The sequence below is a fragment of the Motacilla alba genome, chromosome 4A, assembly GCF_015832195.1.
Source record: "Motacilla alba alba isolate MOTALB_02 chromosome 4A, Motacilla_alba_V1.0_pri, whole genome shotgun sequence".
Taxonomy (NCBI): domain Eukaryota; kingdom Metazoa; phylum Chordata; class Aves; order Passeriformes; family Motacillidae; genus Motacilla; species Motacilla alba.
This window is the reverse complement of record NC_052045.1, coordinates 12,561,290-12,584,967: the sequence shown is the minus strand read 5'-3', so window position 1 is coordinate 12,584,967 and position 23,678 is coordinate 12,561,290. Positions and strand designations below refer to the sequence as shown.

The window sequence follows — 23,678 nt, the reverse complement described above, 5'->3', positions numbered from 1 at the left end:
ACTTAGAGAGGTCCCTTCCAGCCCAAGTAGTTTTGCGTCTTAATCTCCCCTGCATTGGTATCTTTCACTATTGCAGGAAATTGTTGTTGGGTTTATATCCTTTGGAAATATATATCAGCAAGTATTTCTCTGGTGTGGGTTTCCTGTGGGGTTTTAGTTGTTTGCGTATTTTAACTTCTTTGAAATTGAAATGCTCTGCTTTATGCTACTTCTCTTTTTTGTAGCATTGTAACTTTGGAGACTTCTGCTACCTCATCTTTGTTTCTGAGTATAGTTCCTTTGTACTAAAATACAGCTGGTTTAATGAGCTTGAAAGAGATGCATTTGTTTCTGTGGACTTGTTTAGTTGGTTGTGGCACTGTTGTCTTACTGTGTTTCGTTTTGTTAGATTGGTGCTGTTTGGTTGGGGATAGCTGATGTCTGGAATTCATTGCCTTAGATCTTTCTTGTGTCTTGTTTTGTACCCCTGTATGTCTTTATATCTTATCCTAAAATTTTATTAAGCTTTAGTAAGATGAATGACTGCTCTTGACCTCATTGGATTAAATACCTATTTACTAGTGTTAAGATGCTGGTGCTTACTTTGGTGACTCTGATAACTTAGATGCTGCTGTTGGCTTGACACTTCAGGACTGCTGCTTTTCCATATATATTTTGTAAAGGATTTATGTTCTTTTCTGCTTAGTACTTAGAGTGAAATACTTTTTTTTTGCCTTTTTCCTTCGTGGTTATCCTAGCTTAACTTTGATATTGTCTTAGAAATTCCTGGAGTTCTGCGCTATTCTGTATGTTATTTCTGAAATCCTACTTATGGATTACCTCATCTGTGCAGTTATGTCTCTGACAGACATGCCTTTGGTTTTAGGACTTTGTATTTTATGCTTTTAATTTTGTATGGGAAACACAAGGCAGTATATTCATACTGGCTCTATATGTTGTTACCATAGCAAGGAAAACTCTACCAGCATACCTTTGAAACATTGCTGTGTGTCTCCATTCCCATGAATCCTAGGAAGCACAAGTATAAATATCATGTTTAATGAAAACACAGATTCCAAGTAGTTTGTTATTGTAGGATCATTGGAGCCTCCATTTCTTGGCAGTGTTACTATATTAAGTTCTGATAACTTTAACAAAGCTTTGTTTATCAGCTCAAGTTAAATCCAGTAAAATTGCTTTGTCACCTTGCTCTTCTAGATTGAGGAATGAATGCAGAATATTGCTAACTGCAGAATATCACAAAGTTGTCTGATTTGCTTTAAATTTGCAGAGTCATTCTCTTTCTGTTCAGCTGCTGACAAGTGTGAGTTTTGTATGGTTATCAATTTTTGTGCAAGTCTAGAGGTACACATGAGTGTTACTGGGAAACAAAATGTGCTTGCAGTGGAAAACTACTTGAAAGGTGTCTCCCTGTGCGGAAGGACTACTGCTGCTCCATGATAATGAGAAAGTTGTAGCTATTTTAAGACTGTGGTGGAGTATGTTTTTTTGAATTGTTCGTGGCAATATTACTTTGGGTGGCTGCCAGAAGCTGAATCTACAATTAGACAGATTAAGAAATAATATAAAAAAAAAGGAAATGTTTCATGTTGGATTTAAATGGTTTTGAAAACTTGTTTTTTCTTGTTATAGAGAAGTCCACTTCCTTAAGGGTATGTCCTTGTTTGATGGATACTTTTAATGAGAACTTAATCTTGTCTATTGTCTGAAGATCATAGAGGTGTAATCCAGGTTGGTAGGGACTTCAGGAGGCCTTCACTTCAACCCCTTGCTCAAAGCAGGATCAGAACAGCTCTATCCTGCTGGGTCTTAGAAACCTCTGGGGATGAAGACTGCAACTTCTTTGGGGCCTGTTTTCACAGCCTGACTGCCTCACAGCACAAAAGAAGGGCTTTGTTGTTTGTTTTTTTTTTTTTTTACGGAAATCAAGCTGGAATCTAGTTTGTTTTGATTTCTGTTGTATCTTGTCACTCACCACTTTGAAGCCCCTGGCTCTGCCTTCTCAGCAACAGTCTCAAAGGCAGCAGTGAGCGGCTGTGAGGTCCCACTGAAGCTGTCTCTTCTTCAGGCTGGACAATTCCCAGCTCCTTCAGCCTCTCACTGGAGGAGGGCAGGTGCTCGGTGTTCTGCTCCTCTTGGGGAACCTCAGCTGAACTCGTTGCAATTTATCAGTGCCTGTCTTGTACTGGGGTCCAAAACACTGTTATAAATGCTGTCTAATGAGTGCTCTGTAACTAATTACTAGGATTTAGTTTACTTATGGAAATGTGGGTGGTTATAAATATGCTTATTAGTTTTTGGGATTTTGAGGTATGACTAGATTTCAAAGCAAAATTTTTTAGCATTAGAAGTATTCTTCCACTTGCATACTGATGAAATTCCCTCACGTTAGTTTTAGTGAAAATGTTTGATGGATGTAAAAAATACTGTCACAGATAACACCTTCATTACATATTTATTCAACTTGATTAGCTCTGAATAAGTCTAATTTGCATCATTGAAGTGTTGGAAATGAAATGGAGTAGTTGGTTGTAATTCTAGAGAGAAGTTTTCTATAGAAATTGAAATCAGATAATGAATTTATTTTCACTGTAAAGCATGTTCAAAGAAATGGGTCTCGGGGAGAGTTGGGGGAATCTCACATAAAGTAAACTTGCATACACAGAAACATAAACATCTGCAGCAAGACCACACACATCTTGTTTGCTTGAAATGGCCTGGTGGGGTGGCAGCGTGGGGGGAAGGGAAGCTCTGTCCTGCTGTATTGTCAGGTTCCTCAAAGAGAATTTTTTCCTGAGAACCTGACAGGATCTCTGCCTATTTATTTTAACTTTTCCACATCTCACTGTGAATTATAGTCAGTGTTCTGGATAGTTTCAGAATCTTAACTCACCTCATGTAATGCTGCAGTTCAGCCCAAACTTAGTGAATGTCCAGTGAGGGAAGGAAATAACACAGAAAGCAAAGGAGCAAACAGAAGGCTTTTGAAACACTTGGTGCTGTTCCCCGTGTGAGCAGCAGGAGTACACTGTGATTGGAAGGCGTACGGAGTGTCCAAACAAGCTTTTGTTTTCCTGAGCTCTGGCAGTGGGCTGCCTCTGAGTGAGTGTCCAGGCTGGGCTCCTGTGGGCTCTGCTGAGCTCTCCCTGTGCCTTCGCTGCTGGAGTAGCTGTGGTTGCGAGATCAACAGCCAGCTTGGGTGTGCCGGTACCTGCTGCAGTCACAATTTCCATTTTGCAGTGCAGATCTACTCAGGGCTGTCACATCCTTTAAAAGTCACTTTTCTAGGGCTTGTTTGTGCTCGCTTGTCTCTTGTGGTTGGTGCAGCCTTAATTTAAATTTACGTGAGCTCCAGTTAAAAGCTGCAGTTACTTGGTCTCTGCTGACATGGGAAAACTGGGGCTGCTGTGACTTTGTCTCACCTGGCATTTCTCATTTAAAATATGAAAAAAGGGGCACTTCATACGGAAAATTTTTTTAAACAACCCTCTGAGTAAATATGCCTTTTACATTTATAAAATCTTAAACTTCTATAAATTGAAGAATCTTATTTGAGCAAGTATTGGATGTTGACAAGTTGGCATGGCAATATAGCAAAAGTTGAATCTACTTTAAGTTTATAGTATGTAAGATATTGCAAGGAAGGAAAAGCTGTGAAAATAATCTTCTCTTAATACCTATGTTCAAAATATTCGACTCTGGTGTTGCAACAGTATTTCTGTGTAGAGTAGTTTGAAAGGATAATGATTTAATTTTGATTGCTAATAGCTTTTCATTGAAATTTTTGGCATTGCACTAAAAGGAGTTCAGGGCCCCTGTTTCAGTGTTTGGAGGAAGCTAAGATAGCTGGACACCCACAAGGGAGGCAGTAACCTCTGTGTGCAGGGTCACACAGGCTCTGTGGCATTCAAAGCTTTTTTGTCTTCATTTCTTCAGCTAAATGTGTGTTCCTTTTAAATTTTTTTTTTTTTTTTGTGGAGGGATGTGATTTTTTTTTACTGATAAACTGTATCACTGAAAATTGCAGTTTTAAACAGAGTGTCATTTCCTGTGTTCTTAATGAGATAAGAAGGATTTGGGTAACAAGCCTGTAGAACTTCAGGATGTGGTGTTCCACTTTATTCCTGCACAGACACGTTTGTGTACTGTTAAAGTAATGTCAAAGCATTTTTCCTCTTGCAATTTAATGTGTCTCTGTCACAGGACTGTTGCAGTGTCGCTGTCAGCCCTCCTGTGACACAGGGGCATGGGCTGCTTTTTATGGTGCAGAGATCTGGCCAAACTTTCCAGTGTTGAGAGGGGAGAGACAGTGCTTTTTAAAGACTACAAATTTGTGCAGTAGAAACAAAGACTGTGTAGTCTGTAATCGTCTTCCCCCCCCAAAGAAACAAACAAACAGAATCTCTTCAAGGCTGCTGTGTGATGTCAGATCATCAGTTGATGAAGGGTGTGTGAGTAGCGAAAGGGAAGTGTTTTCCCAGTGTTGGTTCTAAAATTCCCTTGTGCAGTGTTGGGAAATTAAGATGATGAATCCTCTGTCACACAAGATTCTGTCTTTAATTAATACAATTTAAAAAATAAAGAACATCCTTTTCCTTTGAATACGTGAAGGTTGTTCAGACCAAGACTGGACCCTCATTTGTTTGGTGCACCAGCTGAAGCTTCAGTTAGGAAATGGGGGATTGTTTTTAAACTGTGGAAGTCCTTCTTGTGTTTCCTAAACTTGAACCACATGAATGTGTTGACATGCTTGTGACTTCAAGAGCTGTGCAATAGTACTCCAAGTAGGTAGCATTTCATAATATGTGTATACAGTGACTTAAAACAAGCACTCTAATGTCTGTTTACTGAACCAGTACTCGTCCTCCAACATCGGAATTCCATTAGAGAGCTTGAGTCAGAATATTCCTTATTATAAGACCCAATTGCAAAGTAGTAATGAATTTCTTGTTAGATTTGGATGTTTTTGCATAGTAACCGTCAATTACGAAGGATTGTGTAATTTTTTGAATTACTAGTAGCTTGCAAAACATTCTTTTAAGTTCTTCATTTCTACCTGTGGACCTCAAAAGTCTAAAATCTCTCCTGGAACTAGTCTTGTAGCTCAAAAGGTAGTTTAAGTCTTCAATTTGTGTTTACTTGTCAGATACCCGGCATGGCCTCATCATCAACACCGAAATATAATTCAAACTCCTTGGAGAACTCCTCAAGTAAACAGGTAAGTGTAACTTTTTTCAGTTTTGGTTTTCTACATTAGAGTTCCCAGACGGCATTGTCTTGCATATTTGTTTAGAAACATAAGTATTTAAATGGCTTCTTGAATGTATATACTTACTTTTATTGCTAAAATTCTAATGCAACTGAGATGATTTAAATATCTTTTGGAGTGGATGGGCAAAGTATTCACTATCATAGCTAACAAGAGGCTCCTTAAAATCAGTTTTAATGTACTTAGTCTTATCCTTGCTTTCTACCTTAAAATATTCTGTGGCATTCTTGAAAATTTTTGGCATTTTGTTGCCTTTAATTCTGTGTTTCAATTGCTAAGTTATACCTTGCTGTGTTTGTCTGGCTCATTTTTAAGATGTTCATCTATAGTGAAAAATACATTGAAACAATCCAAGTTTCATGTCCCTCTGCTTTCTGATGCTGTGCAGCTGAAGAAAATGTAACCAGGGTGCAAGAAAACAGTAGATTGTGATAGTTGTGAGTACATTGCTTAAGTAATTGCAGTTGATTTGTTCTTCCAAGCCAAACATACTTAGAAAAATAGATGCACAACTTCCAGAAAACTTAGAGTATAGAGGTTTAATTCCAATTGAATTCAAATGACTAACTGTTCTTTCAGGAGAAAAAATAAAACCTGCTTATATTTCAGATCTGTTCAACCTTTAAACATTTCATAGTTGGATTGTAAGATAGTGGTGTTCCTGATTTGGTTCAGTCTGTGAATTCCTACTTTGGCAAGACCTGTTCTTTCCCATGCAGGAATTACCTTTAAGTTTGGTTGCTTTTATTTTTAATATGGAACTTGAAATTGTAAATAAACTGTGATGTGCTGTTGTGCTTCTCTCTTTAGACTCTAAAAGATGGAACTAATTGGGAACAAAATGAAGAAATACCTCGTCTGCCAGGGGAGACCAGGGTTACAGGTATGAAACTCAATGGGTGCCTGGTGCAGTGGTGTTCAGCAGTCTGGCAAACACTTGCATCTAACTGAATTGTTTTGTAATTTGGGGGCTGGGGGCAGAGGTCAGTTGTGCTGAAGTGTCATGAGTTTTTCAAAGAAATTATGAAAGATTCTTTTTAAGTGTTTAAAATCTTGGTTTCTACACATGCCAGATGTTCCCATGGAAAGAAATTGCAAGTTGTGCCCTAATTGTATTTACAGATTAAACAGCACATGTGATGAAAGCTCCTCCAAGCTTTCTGAAGTTAAGGGAATTCTATGTTCCACCCACTATGCATTGATACCTTGTAGAGTGGTGTGGAATTTAAGCCTAAATATGAATTCTCAAAGTACCATCTTATGCTTCCTTGACAAAAGAGGGCATGAACAGAGCTTCTCTGCTCTTGTTGGCCTTTACATACACAAATGCTGTAGCATGAGGGAGATTAATGTACTGTGTAGTTTTCTTTTCTTGATGGAAGCTCTTCCTGAAGTGGAAGTCTCTGTTGGAGTCTGTCTTGTGCAGCTTCTCCTCCCCTATGCCCAGATTTGTTGGGCGCATTTGTAAACAAGATTGGCTTAGTTGAAAACAAAGTGGTGATTTCGGAGGAAGTAGTTTTGTTTTTAATGAAGAAGGTGTGAGGGAGAGGGTGTGGGACTAAGGTGGATGTATGATGTGATCCTTATGGAAATTGTCTGTGCTTTGGGGCTCTGTGTTGGAATAGGGCACTTTTTGTGGAAGGCAGATAAATAGATTGGGCTAAAGAAATAAGTGGACAGGAAGAAATAGATGGAAGTCTTTAATGTCATGATTTGACTCCATGATCTTGAGATATCTTTTCCAGCCTTAACAATTCTATGATTCTGCTTGCATTGCTTCACTTAAATCTTTTTGTGTGGTATGTGTTAGTATTTGTTCTGTTACTGTCCTTGCTGAAACACTACTGATGGCCCCACTCTGTTTGATTGCCTCAAATTGAAATGTAGTTTCTCTGCAGCGTGGTGAGTTCCCTAAACACTCTTCAACTTGAGCCACTGCTTCAGTAGAGAATTGTTTACAGAATGGTGTAATAGTATCAACAATGTATTTGTTCTGGGATGGTGAATAGACTTTGGTACAGTAATAACAGTACTCCCTGTTCTGTATCCTCCTGTGTAGTGCTGAGAAAGAAAACACAAACATAACTAGGGAAGGCTACTGAAATCTGTGCACTTAATTTGGACAAGTTTAGTATATGAGTCTTTCAGATTTTCTTAATAATTCAAGTAGATAAAACTGAGATGTATTACTTTCTAAATTAATTCATCTCTGAGTACAGCTCTTGTTTTATTTTACTGCTACTTAAGTAATACTGTCCTGAGCTCTCATTTTATCTTTTCACAATCTTTTAAGAAATACTACATTTCTTACAGACAAGGATGTTATTTATATGTGTCCATTTAATGGCCCTGTTAAAGGAAGAGTGTACATCACGAACTACAGGCTGTACCTAAGAAGTGTGGAAAATGTGAGTAACATGCCACAATTACTTCATGGGATGAGTTGGCTTTAAACTCCCTTTCGTTCACCCCCACTGCCTTTGATTTATTTTATGGCCAGTTCATTTGTTTTAGTTTTGGCACACGTGTGCTTGTGGGATTGCATGGGAGGCTTTTTGCTTGAAATGGTCTGTAATGTTTGTAATAACCATATCTTAATTCTCTAATGACTAAATAGTAATTGCTGTTCTGCCACTGAGATATCTGTATAAAAATATAAGTTCTTTAAAATTAATTGTGTTGTAAAAGTGTGATTTTTGCCTGGTAAAATTACAGTTTAATCACTTAGACTGAACTGATACCTTCATCTTTTGTCTGTCAGAGCTTTTTTGACAGCTGTTCCCTTTACACTTTAATCTGTGATAGATCAAGGGCAGTAACTAATGATGTGCAATATTTCTTAAAATGGCTGTCAGTAAACCAAGACTTTGATTGTCCTTGCTGTTAGAAAAGAAAAATACTTTGATCAGTAGACCCTTATATGGGTGGGGGAAGTGGTAATGTGTTTGATAAGCAGTGACATGGAAGAGAGTAAAATGTGCCTTATGATCTCTTTCATAATGTTTGGGGTTTTTTCTTAAATAAGGATTTGGGACTATTGAACTGAGGTCTTTCTGACTGTAGCTAACTGTCCTAGTGATGTCTTTTTTAATTTAGTTCTGCTTTATGCTGTATATCAATAAAGCAGTATTAACAAGCAGGGGCAATCAGTGTGTAGCAGAAGGCATCTCTTAGGGTGTTGCCACTGTTTTCTCTGCATACTGAACAAGGCGTGAAATGTTTTTGTAGCCTGTTAAACTGGATGATGCTCAAGGCTGTAGAGTGACTGTACAGACTTCGTAACATGCTGGGAGAGGAGACTCAAAGGCAGAAACATACTTTTGTTTCCTGTATGTATTTCATGTCTGCTTTCTATTCCGGACTGCATAAGAACATTTTGCTTCAGTCTTCTTTTCACATTAATCTTTTCCTTACTCAAACTTTTCTTGCAGGATCCAGTTGTGATATTGAATGTTCCACTGGGTGTAATTTCAAGGATTGAGAAAATGGGAGGAGCTTCAAGCAGAGGAGAGAACTCTTATGGATTAGATATAACCTGTAAAGTAAGACTTCCAATAATTCAGTAGGAAATGAAATCTAGAGATTTTTTTTTCTCACTGATTACCTATTTATAGGAAGGGAAAAGTACATGATTATGGATGAATTTAAAAAGAGCTTTTTGAAACTGGACAGGGAAATAACCTTTTGTGAGAAGGGCTGTTTAACTGTCCTACCTGCATGCAAGGAGAAAGATAGGGATTGGTCTTGCTTTCCAACTCACTAATTGACAAGGTTTTGCACATCAGTTGTATTTTAGGGCATTACTATTGCACTGCTTTGTTATTTCATTTGTTCTAAAATGAATATTTTATAATTATTCTGGTATTTTTGAAGAACATCTCAAACAAGGTCTTCGTAAACCATAAAGCCAGTGAAAAGTTTACATAAAAATATCTATAGTATTACAAAAAATTGTCATCATGGAAAGCTATGGTCATTGGGGAATTCCCAGTGGATAACTCGGGGTCCTTTACTGGATTGAGTGTGTGCATATTTGATTCTTAGCAGCTAATGCACAGATTGCTTATTTTTGACACCAGTGATGAGAACATAGGAACAATGTATTCTACACAGATTATTGGCAAATCTTTCTTTCAAAAATAGAATCATTCCCATCCTGCAAACTTTGAATAGCTCGTGAGAGTCTTTAGAGAATCAAATAGAGCCATTTCTGATGTCTTCATGCCAAAGTGCTGTTTGCAGCACGCAGAGTGTGGTGCTGCTTTATTTGTACAATTCTTACACTATTTTATGGGATAAGAAATAAAACTGAACATCCACAAGGGTTTGAGGTGTGTTACAAGCAGATTCTAAATCATGTGTAGTGTATAACATAGCACTTCTACAGAGAGAAGAATCTTACAGCTTTGCTTCACCTAACAGATAATGGCTTTGTTTCAGGATATGAGGAATTTACGGTTTGCATTAAAACAAGAAGGGCACAGTAGAAGAGATATATTTGAAGTCCTCACAAGATATGCTTTTCCCCAGTCACATAACTTGGTAAGTTACATCATTTCTGTTGCCGAGTTGTATTAATGCAGAGTTCTTGCCAATTAACTGCCTGTTTGACCAGGTAATCGCTACGTCATGGCTGCTTAAAAAGTATAACAACAGAATCTGGTGTTAGCATAAACCAAACAGCAGCTTTTATTTTGTATATTTACAACACTTAAATCTATATATTTTGTAAATTTATGGGTGTACTCCAGATACACTACAGAGAACCTCTGCTCCATCCATACAGATTTCATTGCTTAGAAACTGCAAGTTACCCTCCCTAATTTGGGAATATAGGGAATACATACCTTACTTGATTTCTTGAAAACATTAATTAATCAAGCAGTCTCCAAGGCAATGATAAGTATAAATCACCAAGAGTTTTACTTTAGAAGATATGGTAAGATAACACTTGGTTTATTGACGAAAAATATATCAGGAATGTATTTATGAATTTGCACAGATTTATTTCAGGTTAAAAAGCACCTTATGGAAGAAATTGAGCAACAACGATGCAAGCTAATCACTATCTTCCATTTTTTTTGAAATCTGTGCACTGTCCTTATTGTGAGTCATTTGACATCTCTTCAGTAAATGCTTTATTTTGTCCATTGTAATATTCAATTTACCCTTTATAGGTGTGCTTTAATTTGGGGTAATTGTATAAGAGCACTGTTCACAAAGTATTGGGAGCTTCTGCTCTGAATTTTAAGAACTTTATTCAAAGAATTGTTGAGTATACAAGGCTGCAGCAAGAATCTTACTTTTTTCCAGGAAAAGTTTGTGTCAGTCAATGGAGTGGGCTTTATAAACTTTTAATTCTTTAAAACTTTTCTGTAGATATTTTCATTCTATATGCAAACTGTGGAGTGAAAGCATAAGAGAAAATAAATGCTTTTACTTAGAATATTTGGTATTGTCAACAAATAGGCCTTCAGAAATGAAACAGATTTTTACATTTGGGTAGGTGTGAGGAGTTGTAATCACAAATAAGATAGTTGGTAAAGAAGTGAATATATTCTTCTGTTGCCATTTTATCCATTTTAAAATAGAGAATGATTGAAAGGATGACAGGATATGTGAACCATGAAAGTATGATGGAAAAGAAGAAGCTGTATGTGGAAATACCAAGTTATGGAGAGGTTCAGGTCAAAAGTGTCTTCTAGACATCACAGGGTTCTGGCTTCTGTTGCAAGAGGGTTGTGAATTGTGTTATCCAGGGCACAGTCAAGTGTATTGTTGAATATTTCCTGTATTGTAGATTCCATCATGCCCATGCAATCTCACCCACAATATCATGATGAAGTTTTTTTCTTTTGAGGCTTGTATGTAGTGAATATGGGCAAATCAAGTTGTAACTGATTTATAGAGTGTCTTGTGGGATAATCCAGCAGTGGGGCGTGAATACCTTGGTGATGAGATGTGGACTTGTATTAGGTACATCATCCAGAAAGACCCGGAGATCCTGTCTGGTGATGGCACTGAGGGATGTGTGGAGTTGGCCACTTCCTGCTTGATTTGCTGGACCTGTTGAACCTAATAAAGCTCATCATTGTATGGCCCGTGTGAAGGCCACTTGCCTACAGCAGTTAAGCTTAATAACAAAAGTCTTGGTTGAGGCAGTAGTAATTTGGACCTTGGATTCAGGAAAGCACAAAAGTTGGGGAGACAGTGACAATGTGGAGGGAGAGTGGCTGTGCTTTGTCTCATAACAATGTCTGAAGCAGGGTATGCCTGCTAGAAATCAGGATTACTTTGGAGGGAAATAAAGTGAGCCTGTGTTCCATCTGAAGTTGCAGCTGTCCTTATTTTCTAATGTCACAGTGTTGATGAGCCCTTAACTTTAACATGAGCTAAGCAAGTGTGTGATTTTTTTGGTGTGCTTTCATTGTATTTTGCAAGCAGTTTAAACTGATCCTGCCAAAGGTGAATGTTTCTGCCTGGTTTTCCATTCCTGTCTTGCTTTTTGCTGCATGAGCTTGAGGCTGCATGATGAACTAGATAGGGAACTGAAAGGAACTAAAGTTAACAAGGAGATAAAAATAAAAGCTTCACTCTGGGTTACTTCCTGTCTTGTTAGTCCAAAGTGAGAGTGGTGTCAAAGCATCTCTGGGTGTATGTGAATGAGGAGGGATGATGGCACTGCTCCTTTCAGTGGCTGGTTCAGATCAAGGTTTCGCTGTGTGAATGTGGCAGGGTGTTGGGTCTGTGCATGCCTGCCTTCCCCTTGGAGTGCTCTCTAACCCTCTGGCCGTGGAGCCAGCTCACTCAGGGGGGTGTTCTGCAAAGAATATGCTGTACTTCCCCATGACAGCTGAGTGGAGATGGAAACCCTCTGATTCTCAAATGCTGAGCTCTTGTTCTCTGATCTACCTTTCAGTTGTGTGGTTGATTATTCTTCTAATACCAGACTGATATTTGTATAATCACTAAGCCAGTATAACTCACTTATTCAGCACAATAAATATTCTGGTTATTCCTGTGCTGCTTTGAATAATTTGGGGAGACCATCAGAACCAGTGCAAGAGTGGACAAGTGAGTGGAGCAGGTAAAAGGCAGGAGAGAAAAGAGGAGGATGTCCTGTTTTTATCAATGATTAAATGTTAATTTAGCTTAGACCATCTTGTGGAGCTGCATCCTGGATTTAGCTGGTTTAGCACTGATGCTTGCACAGCTTTGCACTGGAAAGAAGATACCATCAGGACAATAAAGTTCTAATGCTTTACTGTCCTGATTTTTCTCTGTATTTTTATATTTTATATCAGATTTTTATGTGATTGATTTTCAGCTGTAGTGGAACTATATCCTAAGAGCTGATTCTGAACAGGAAGTGGTAGAGATGCCTTGCTTCTGTTTTCTTCATGCTGTTCCATTCTCATACAAATGGATGGTAAATAAAACCCAAAAGATGATTTCTGAGTGGAGTGTACTTATTGTTTTCAAGATTTGTCTCCAACTCAACTGCAATGTTTGTCACCATCTCAACAGCAGTGTTTGAGAGCCTGCAGTAAATCACAGGCCTGTTCACAGCTGTTCCTCTGTGCCTCAGCATTGTCCTTGGTGCCTACTTGCAGAAGCTAATTATTTCTTTGTCTCCAGTTTGAGCATAGGTTGGATTCAGATATCCTTGAATCAGTAACATAAAGTAAAATTTGAAAGCTCATCTGACTGACAGCATAGTTGATGGGGAAGCAAGCAGCTGCTGTTGCTGATCCTCTGCTGCATTTGCAAACTTGTGCTAATTGGAAGAAAATTGTTGTTGAAAGTGCTTCTTTTTTAACCTTTGAAAAAATAAAACCAAAATAGCCAACCTCCCCCCCAAATGAGATGTTTTAGTACACCACAAAAGACGAGATATATTTGGTCTCTGTAGTTTAGTTTCTACATAGCAGCTGCTTCACTTCCTGGTCTTACCATGAAAGTACACATCATCATTTTTATAAGATTGTTCAGCACCATGGTATCTGCACAGTCTGTGTTTATTCCTGACCCCAGTAGGTCTGTGGCAATGCCCATTTTGATGTGACTCTGGTGGCTGTGCTGGCTGACTGGAACTGCTCCTGATGTCACTGCTTCTCCTGGCCATGTAAAATGTCTGAGGGTTGGCTCACGCCAGTTTAGCTGCTGGATCTGCAAAGATGACTTCAGCTGGAGCAAGGCTGGCAAAGGGGCCTGCCTCACAGAGCACCTGAATTTGCAAAGAACCCCTTGGCTTGAGGCTTCATTCCCCATGACACATCGGAGGCAGGGCAGCAGTGTTGTGAGGTGACAGTGTTCACAAAGTTATACCAGCACTACAATGTCTGACCTTAGTTTTTAGATCAACAGGTAAGATGTAACTGGCTGCGTTGTAGTAATGGCATACTAAACACCATTAATAATGGCAAGGATAATTATATATATATTTTTTAAAATACACTGAGAAACTGTCAGTCTTTACAGTGAGTAAAAACATAGTAATTTATTATATGTAAAAAGCATACATCAGTGAGTTAGAAATAGAAAATGCAGCTGATTTTCTTCACAGGTGTGTGGCACGTTCTTATTCTAGTTTTGCTACTTTCTTCTTTTGCAATGCTTAAAGATTGGTCAAATATTTCCTAGATTGTGTCTACATTATATATTCATGTACAAGTGTAACATGTATTTATGTGCTGCGATTCCATAAAGAGTAAATATGTAGCTATTGTATTTATATTGATATTTATATATTTACATTAGATTTATACTGCTAAATACACTGCTTGCCACACTGTAATTGTCAGATTGCAGATGCTTTCTCCTTTACCTCACAGAACTATGTTGTGTTTTGAGCAACCAGTGTATTACATATTATTTTTGTGCGCTAAATGGGAAGGAGAAATTGAATGTTAAAGACAAGCACTCTGCCTATAGGAGGCTTAAAAATAGAGACTGTATTGAAATTGTGGGTTAACACCTGCAAGGAAGTAAACTATTATTTGCACAGTGAAGCATAAAAAGTAGCTTACCAAAAATGTGAAAAGATTTGAAAGATTTTTTTTTTAAGTGTAGTAGCCTTCTGGTTCAAGTGAAGCAGTAGTCATCTGTTTTTAGACTGTGGATCTGCAATGAAATCCCTACTTCCATTTTGTGCAGGGGCTTTAATTTGGTTTTGGAAAAAATCTTAGCTGATGCATGGTGAGTCTTGCCTGGTTTTGCCAACTATAGGTATTGAAAAGTCACAAACTTTGCACCCAAAAAGTGTTCTGAGTGTTCTTTCTTACTGATTTCTTACTTGCTTAATGTTTTCTTTGATTTCTTCTTTCTGTTTCCCATGGTAATTGAAAAGAATTTGAAATTTATTTTTAATTAGTTGATAGACTAATCAGAATTGATGGGCTTCCATCAGACATGTAGTATTAATCTCCATCAAACTTAGACATAATCAGTGCATTGGAAGTGACTGCAGATTATCCTACCTTGAACTCAAGTTGTGAGATAAATAATCTGTATAACTTGAGGGAAATCTGTGTTTATTTAAGTAGCTTTCAGCAAGCCAGTCTCAGTGCTGAAAGGAGGGATGCCAGCTCAGGCTTGCTGCCTGGAACATTGATGTGTTGAGTAGGTCGTCTGCCTGAAACTTGTGCTGCTGTTGTCCTTAGTACCCAACCAGCCTACTGCAGAGTTGTCTCAGGTGCACCTGTGCAAAACCATAGTTCTGCTTTTTGATTATATGTTCTTGATTTTGAAAAACCTCTTCATGGTCTCAGAAAATCCACAGTGAAACACATTTCCATTTTACTGCAATATTCTTCTAATCCTGAGTATCTCTTGTATGTAGATTTTACATTTTTTTCTGATTTCCACTCCAATCTGGATGCATCTGATGAAGCTGCAGTTGATTTAATTCCTGGAAAAATAGACTGTGTGCAGCAGGAGGTGTGGAGAAGAGCTGTTTGTTGGAGAGGCAGGATTAACAATGAGAGGAAGGGAATGGAATTTCCTGTGTGTGGAGGGAAGAAAAAATGAGGGGAGGTCAGGGTGGAGACTGAGTACCTCAAGTATTGTTTGAGGATCTAGGAGGGATGCACCATAGATTTGAAGGGCAGATGTGTGAAGAAGGCATAGAACTGACCAGCCTTTAATTACTGTGGTATTTGAAAGGCTTTCCTGTGTGGATGATGGTGCACTGAGAGGGGCTGGCAGGGTTTCTGCCTTGCAGGGCCAGGCGATCCCAAGCGCTGCTCACGTTGCTCTTCCCCGACCTTGCTCTGCCCTCTGCATCTGAAGGCTATAAATACCCACCCAGCTGGTCTGTCCTCAGTGCTGGGACCTCCCTGCTTCCCTCCCCACATGCAAGTGTGTGTGTGAGGGGCTCTAATGTGAAGGAGCCTGTATCCACAAAAAGCTAAGCTGTGTAATTTTACTAAGGTAGCACCTCTCAAATCTTACATCAGTTGATAAAGAGAATCTATGCACGTTATGTTGTGAATGGCATAATTTCTCATTCCTGTTTATTTCTGTTCCATTTGCCTGCTGCACTGTAGAACTGCACTCAGATTTCATGCACCGTGAGGTGAAAGCTTCAGCAATGTTGAGTTAATCAAGACATAAATATACAAACATACTGCATTTAATCTGTAATCTTGGATTATTCAGGACAAAAGTAGAAATGTGTGGGTCATCAGTGCAGAGGTGAAGCTAACCTGAACTGTAGCAAACTCTTCTGGGATCTGAATATGTATTTATCACCTTTACTTATTCACTTTAATTTGGTTAATCAGTTTGGTTGCATTAGAATAATAAAATACCCAGTTCAACAAAAAATGTTATTCAGTAGAAATTACTTCATATTGCTCATTATCACATTTTGTTTCAAACAAAAAGAAATAATGTCCAAACATGTGCTAAATAAGGTTTGTACTGACACAGGTCAGAAAATGCAACTGTATCCAAGCATTTATCTTATGTTAAGTTTATGATTCTTGTAATAAAATGGTTATAAATGTGGCTTGCTTGTTACGGTCAAGTAAGGTAAACTGTAGTTAGAAATCAAATAGATCTATAAGAATTCAGTAAAACTGTATGTGGAGTATTGCATCTCTGTATCTGCTACTCTGTTTTAATGACTACACAACACAGCAATAATTGTGTATTTTATTGGGAGAAGTGGGCCTAAGGTAGGGTGGGGACGTTACTGTATTTCAGACTCCAGCAGTTAGGCTGGACTAAAGCTCAGGCCATCTTCACAGAGTGTTTCATGTCTTATCTTAGAAGCTGTTGGTGTGGTGGGAATGGAATTCAGATCTTTGATCTTTTGTGAGTGAATAAGAATTTCAGTAGTCACCAGATTAACTGTGCAGTCTGTACACATTGATACACATTCAAAAGTGTGTGTGTGTGTGTCAACCTTTTGCTAAAATTTAGTCAGTGCTTGCAGAAGAAAAATAATTTTTAGTCGTCAGGATTTTAGAGATTGGTAATTTTTAAATACTATTCTTGTGTGGTGTAGTGGAGGAGTTTTCTCTGAATTGTTCACATAAAAATTTGAGTCCAAATTTTTCTTCATACACCTTTGCATTCATTGTAGTGTTCTATGATTTGTTAAGACTTCAGGGTTTTGCTGGTTGATCTATTCTACTAATGAATTTTTTTTTTAATTGAGCAACATAGGAAGAATTTGTACTACCTGAAATATCAACAAAACTGATGAAGAATACTTGTCCACCTGAATAGTTAAGGGCTGTATGACTGTAAGCTTTGGTAGCAGATGTGCTAAAGCTGCTGTAGTCAAGCATTTTAAATGAATCATGCTGTACATAGTAGGACACTGTTCTTTCAGAAAGGATTCAATCCATCCCCTCATGCATAATAAATTTAACCCTGGTTTTTAAAAGATGAAAACAAAATGCACTTTTCCCTCTGATATCTTGTGGATTTTTTTTGTGGGTGACATGAGCAGCATAGCTGCCATTTATTTTTAGTTCAGAACAACACCTTTTTTATTTTTATCAGTAAAACATGTTCTATGTACCAGCTATCACAGTGCACTGTAATAAACTCATTAGTTTTACTTACCAGGGCTTCAGATGGGTAATTTTTACTTTCTCATGAGGAAACTTGCAGTAAGTAGGAACTTAAATAAAAGATTTATTCCTGCCTTCAAGACATCTTAGGTGACCTGTTAGGATTCCAGTGTCTCTGTTTCATACTGTTCTAAGATCCTCCTTTGTCTCTGGGTCCTTTGTGAATTCTTAGCATAGTTGCTCTTTGGTGTATAGCAAATTCCTTTGGGAGGAGGGGATGGTTCTTGTGTATAGCTGTGAATTAAAAGTTCAGCAAATCAGTTGCATCTACTGCTTCAGATAGTGATATTCCCATTTTGCTGTATTCCTTGTTTGCAATTAAACAACCTTTTCCAGGTTTTTAAATAAATTTTGATACTTGCATCTACTTTTAATGAAATGGGTTTTTTTTCTGATAGAGTACATGTCCACCTCTTCATGTCTTCCCTCTGTACCACTTGACCACTTGAGGGCAGTTTACTTAGTAAAAATAATTTGTAATGTTTACTTGCACTGAAGGTCTGCCTCTTTAAAAATTGCAAAGACATTCAGAAAATAAAACTAGGCAATGCAGTGTTTACTTCTGCAAACTTGCCAATGAGTGCACTTGCTCTAAAGTAATGACTTAATTTAAAATTCTAGTGTGTAAAATTAGTGACATAAAGCATCTTGAGTAAGCAGTAACATCCTTTTAAAAGATTTGTTTACTTGAACTACATGAGGAAAAATCTTCTCCTTTTGAGGGGGATTCAGTTTTGTGTTTTGATATGAGCTGTTCAGTGTTTAAAGCAGTGTAACTTATTGGGCTGAGCAGAATTGCCCAGAGCCTTCCTAAGGTTCAAAGCCTCCTCCTGGGGGGGGCGAGGGGTGGTGCAGGTTTTAAGAATTGCCTTTTCTCTGGCCCTTAGTAGGTGGAATCACAACACCTTAGACCACAAGGTTTTTTCTTGCTTACTGGATTTTCTGCATGTGTGGGATCTTCAGTTTAGCAGTTTCCCCTTTTAAGGTTTTTGAATAGCTCAGGGACTTTCAGCTGTTTTGTGACAGATGAGCTGTGATGGGCTCTGGACTGTTTCTGCTCTGGATGCTATTGCTCAGCTCAGGACAACACATTCTCTTTTGTGGTTTTTTAGCTTTTTTTTTGTTTGTTTGTTTGTTTGTTTGAAACAACTTTGTTTCATGCTTCTTTTGGTATCTGAAGAGTTTGTAGGCCACCAAAATCAATTTTCTCAATATAAACATTACTTTTGCTTTCATCCTAAACTATAGAAACAAACCAAGTGAGGAGAAGGGGGTTAGTTAGGTAATACAGCCCACTTGGAATTTGTTGGAAGGAGAAGGAAGATAAAAGGTATGAGGAACTTGATGGTATGCTCAGTGGGGCTGCTCTGCTGTATAAATGAATTGTGAGAGCAAGCAATAAAGCAAGTAAAAAGTAAGTAATGTTAAGCAGCTAACAATTCCATTTTCAATGGCAACTTTTTCACTTTCATGGAGTTTTACAGTAATTGGGATTTCTCTTAGTAAGTATCAGTTGGGGAGGGGATGCAGAAAGGCAGCTGCTTCCTAATGGCAATGAATAGCAATTAAAACCTTTTTCCACTTTGAATTTAGCATCTAATGTTGTATGTTATTGAGGCTGTGCCTCTTGGAGAAATTTGGTGAGAAGGCAGTAGTTTATTTAGTGATAATGTCAAATATGGGAAATAAACCGTTCTAAAATTTTTCAGTCTCCTGACAGTAAAAAAGAAAAAATCCAACCAGCTAACCTTTATAATTTCTATTCTTTTTGTTACCTGGTAACTGTTGTCATGTTTTTATTATTTTCATTATCAGATCTGTATTTTTTGTTACTTGTTCTTTGCTTCATAGTCTCTCACATACCAGCTATAAATGGATAGAGTGGGGCTGCCATGGAGCAGTCAGCCCTATTTTGTAGTGAGCATTAGGGTATAACCAACGATGAGCCCTCATATTTGCCATTTGCAGTCAGAACTTGGTGTAATAAGCTTCTTTTATATCTTACAGCCTTTTTTTGCCTTTGTAAATGAAGAAAAGTTTCCTGAAAATGGGTGGATGGTGTACAACCCGATGTCTGAATACAGGAGACAGGTGAGTTATTACAGTTGCCACTGCCTGGTGCTTTCACACCTCCCAGCTTGCGTAGAAGAATTTCTGTTTGTACATTTCTCTTATCAGCTGTTGGGAGAGGATGGAATTGCAACTTGAAGAAAAGTAAAGGAAAGAAATAAAACACTTGAGCCTTTAAAAAAACCTAGAATGTCACAGGAAGGTAATCTTTGCTCTTTGAAGGAAGTTATTGATGCCTCTTAAAATGTGCCACTGCTAAGTGAGCACAGGTGGGCAGAATGTGCCAAATATGTAACTGTAGTGTCCTAAACATAGATTGGATTTGTTCTTCCCAAAATGAAGTGGGGGAAAAAAACCCCAGCTTGTTTTAGAAACAGCATTGCTTTACAGAAATTACAGGTGTCTGTCAGTATTCTTCCCAGCTATTTATGTGATCTTAGAAAAATATCAATGAAAGAGGATAATACTTCATATTTGTCTGTTAGATAATTAAAGTATGACATTAAAAAAATTGCATAGTAAACAGTAAGAGCTTCCTTAATTTTTTTTTACCCTCCATAATTTTTTGGTTCATGTTTTAAAAGCCTAAGGCCCAAAAAAGGTAAAATACAAACACCCACACAAACCCCACTGTGCGTGTGTGGAGGACTTAGCAGTATTTCTCCTGGAAATGCCTTACTGGTCAGAATGCAACTAGGAGCTGTTCTTTCCCTCCCTATAAGAAAGTTACCCTGAATCTTACTTTTAACATGATGGCAATACCAGGCTGCAGGGAAGAAAGGTTATAGTGAGACTTTCTCCTCCACAGTCTCTCTTCACCAGGGAAGGTGGAAAAGCAGAGCTTTAGGCAAGGAGAGAAGGTAATTTTCTTTCCTCAATACTGCAGTTAAAGAAATATATCTCCTAGTTTCAGTCATTGTTTGGAAGGTTACTGTAAGGCTAGAATTGTGTGCATAAGGGTATGAGAAGGCTCTGCAGCTGTTTAAGGCTGTGAATCCATCTGCAGTGAGCTGGTTTGTGTGCTCTTGTGATCTTTTTTGCTTCTATTGCTTTGAAATGGTACTTAGTTAAATTGTTGCCATGTGGCCATAATGTCATGTAAAATTCAGAAGCAGAATTATTACTTGTTCAGCCAAAAATACATAGAATAACTTGCTGTTGTGTTCTAGGGGCTGCCTAACGAGCGGTGGCGAGTGACTTTCATTAACGAGCATTACGGGCTGTGTGACACGTACCCATCGCTCTTGGTCGTGCCGTACAATGCCACAGATGATGATCTCAAGAAAGTTGCTGCCTTTAGGTCCCGAAATAGAATCCCGGTGAGTGTTGGCTGTTGGAACTTGCCTGGAAGTGTAGCTAGTTTTAAGTTACATCCAGACAACTTCTTGCTGAGCATGACGCAGAGGATGCTTTTCTTTGGAAATGGTTATGGCAAAATAGCTTTGACTGGCTGGTGGTTTTCACTGCTTGAAACTGTTGTCTTGGTCAAACCACATTTCTGTTTTTCCCCCATCACCCATGACAGCTTCATTGGTTTTAACTTGACTTGCCCCATAACAGTGGCCAGCAGTGCAGTTTCCCTTGATGAGGAATGAGCCTTACTGCCATATGCACTGTTACTGTTGCTGAATGCCCATAAAAAGTAATCGCAAATGTTGCTCTGCAAACAAACCACGTGGCATTTAAACATAGTTCCACTGGTCAGTCCTAAAACAAGACCTCATGCATAGTCTCTTTAATGAATTCTTAGGCTTTTTAATCTGTAGAATAAGAGAAACCTATTTGACTTCTTGAGTTTCTGTAATGAAAATTCTATGACGTAAGAGAATTTTTATGTATCAGCTCTTTACAGCACTCTAGGAAATACTAATTTCTATCCTAATACTTGTTTTAACTGGTATTTCCTTTTGGCAAACTTGGAAGATGTGCTGGATTCTTAGGATCAGAAAGCTGCTTCAAATCTGTTTCAAACAGATGCACAGCTCAATATGTCAGATATTTATTAGATATGGTATTTACTGACAGTATATGTCTATAATTATAAATTTACTATATATACACACACATATATTTGTATCGTATATAATGTGTATAGAATACATATGTGTAATGTATAGCCTGTGCATATAGTTCTAATAACCTAATGGTGTCATCCCTGTCACCTCAAAATTCATGACAGGCCTTTTGGGATGCCTGTACAGTGAGTAATTACCTTGGTAATAGTAATTTTATTAAAATACTAATTTTAAGTAGTAATTTCATTTTTGTCAATAAATAGTCACTTATCCTCACCCCTCCTCCCCCCTGGCAGATCTTTGTTCTGATCTACACTTCAGAAATGAACAGTTTCTGAGAACTGGATTTTGGGGAGTTTTTTGTTTGAACTCTGATCTTTTTTTACTCTGTAACCCACAGCCTATGGAGTGGGTGAGAATACTGTTTCTTAATATTTTTCAACAATGAAATTGCATTTTTTGCCTGCTTCTTGGGTTTCTTGCTTATCTTTAATCTCTGGCCCTGCATCTGTTCCCTGGGCAGCTCACTGTCTTTTGTGGCAAGTCCTGTCTGGCTCAGAACAACAAAGACAGTATATGCTTAGCTCCAGTGCCTTCTCTTTGTAAAGAGGGCTGGGGAACAAAATGTGCTTTAAACAGAAGAGAAAACATTCAAGATTCTGCAGGAAGGTTCAACTTCTCTTCCTTAAAAAAAAAAAAAAAAAAGGAAAAGTTGTTCTTGTAATATTGGAGCATCTTAGTCACCATTTCTACAATCAGTTCATTCTCCTGAGTTGATTTTAGTTTCAGCAGATTGCTGTGTTTGTTACTAGTTTACCTTTCAGGATATTTGTGGAACCTAAGACTTGTAGGAAAATATTAAAATACATTGGATTATATAGGTAAGTATGATTTCAGTAAGCATTAAATATGTAGGAGAACTCTTTTGAAGATTATTATTAAATCTTATGAGACTAGAAGCAGCCGAAATATCAAGGGATTTTATTTTGAAGAAATAAAAAGAAAGGTGTTAATTTTCATGTTGTGTATTTTAAAGAACATAGCTTTAAGTTATGATTTTTGTACTAAAATGAGTTTCCTCTGCTGCGTGTTTGCCATGTGGCCAGGTTCTCTCGTGGATTCACCCAGAGACCCAAGCTGTAATCATGCGCTGCAGTCAGCCCCTGGTTGGAATGAGCGGCAAGCGGAACAAAGATGATGAAAGATACCTTGATATCATCAGGGAGGCCAACGGGCAGATCTCCAAACTGACCATCTATGATGCAAGGCCCAGTGTCAATGCAGTTGCAAACAAGGTAAACAGATGCTTCTAAGTGTTTTAGTTTTGAAGAGAATCAGGAGGAGACTTACTTCAAAGTTTTTTGTGAGGAGGTTTTGGGGCATAGTAGTAACCTTAATATAGATAAATTTACATAATCAACTACTGAACCTGGAGGCCATGAAAGGACATGAGTGTCTAACATAGTTCCCTAAGCAGAGTTTTAGGACCATATGTGGATTTCTAGACACACTTTACTGTGTCTGTTCTCAGCCAAGCACAGATCTTAGCATGGGCCTGAAGTTGGGCATGACTCCACTCTGCACTGGGAGGTAGCTGTAGACTGGTCTGTAGAGCATGTGCCCTGTTGGAATGACAGGCCTCCTGCAGATGATCTGGGAAAATTCCTTCCTAGAAAGGATGTGTGCATTAAACTAAGCCCACTGACAGACATCCTTTGTTTGGGTCTTCCTAACTGTCACACGGTCTACTTCAGACCTATCCTGGCATCCATCAAATAAAGAGAAAGTGATAAATAAGTTAATTTGGGTGTTTGCAGTGTAAACAGCAGTATGGGTATGATCTTGGATACTTTGGTACCTGTTGTTCTTCCCCAGGTGCTTTCAGTTGGTAAGTACAGAAACAGTGTTTTCATTGAGTAAGGCAACTGTTTCTTTGTGATCAAAACCTAAATGGGATCAGAATCATACCAGCCCAGGCTGGAACAGATCTTGAAAAATCATCTCTAAACTGTCAGAAAGAAAAGGTATGCCTGTGATTGCTTTCTCCTCTGCTTCCCCTTCAGCTCTGTTGAGGATTAGATTATTTAGGCAAGGTCAGGTAATACCAGTACACTGTCAGTGTTGTTTTTGGCATGGTGCACAGTAGACATGGATGTGCTCCATCTTTATATGCAAAAACCATGCTAGGAAGTGGTGGTGAAGGAGACAAGTTTAATGCTTTTGTCATAAGAGAATGTG

At 38.2% G+C, this 23,678-nt stretch overlaps 1 protein-coding gene across 4 annotated transcripts in view; it reads left to right on the top strand.

The window, feature by feature from the left end:
• MTM1 (myotubularin 1) overlaps window positions 1–23,678 on the top strand; it is a 43,156-nt gene that overhangs the window by 5,443 nt on the left and 14,035 nt on the right. For 2 of the 4 annotated variants that reach the window (XM_038123120.1, XM_038123119.1), the window contains exons 3-10: window positions 5,147–5,218; window positions 6,080–6,152; window positions 7,583–7,677; window positions 8,701–8,811; window positions 9,710–9,811; window positions 19,363–19,446; window positions 20,595–20,744; window positions 22,547–22,735. In XM_038123120.1, coding sequence (XP_037979048.1) covers window positions 5,156–5,218; window positions 6,080–6,152; window positions 7,583–7,677; window positions 8,701–8,811; window positions 9,710–9,811; window positions 19,363–19,446; window positions 20,595–20,744; window positions 22,547–22,735 — 867 coding nt within the window. In that variant the 5' untranslated portion in view covers window positions 5,147–5,155. Of the gene's footprint in view, window positions 1–5,146; window positions 5,219–6,079; window positions 6,153–7,562; window positions 7,678–8,497; window positions 8,599–8,700; window positions 8,812–9,709; window positions 9,812–19,362; window positions 19,447–20,594; window positions 20,745–22,546; window positions 22,736–23,678 lie in introns of those variants that run through there. The other 2 variants (XM_038123122.1, XM_038123121.1) reach the window with 2 other exon arrangements.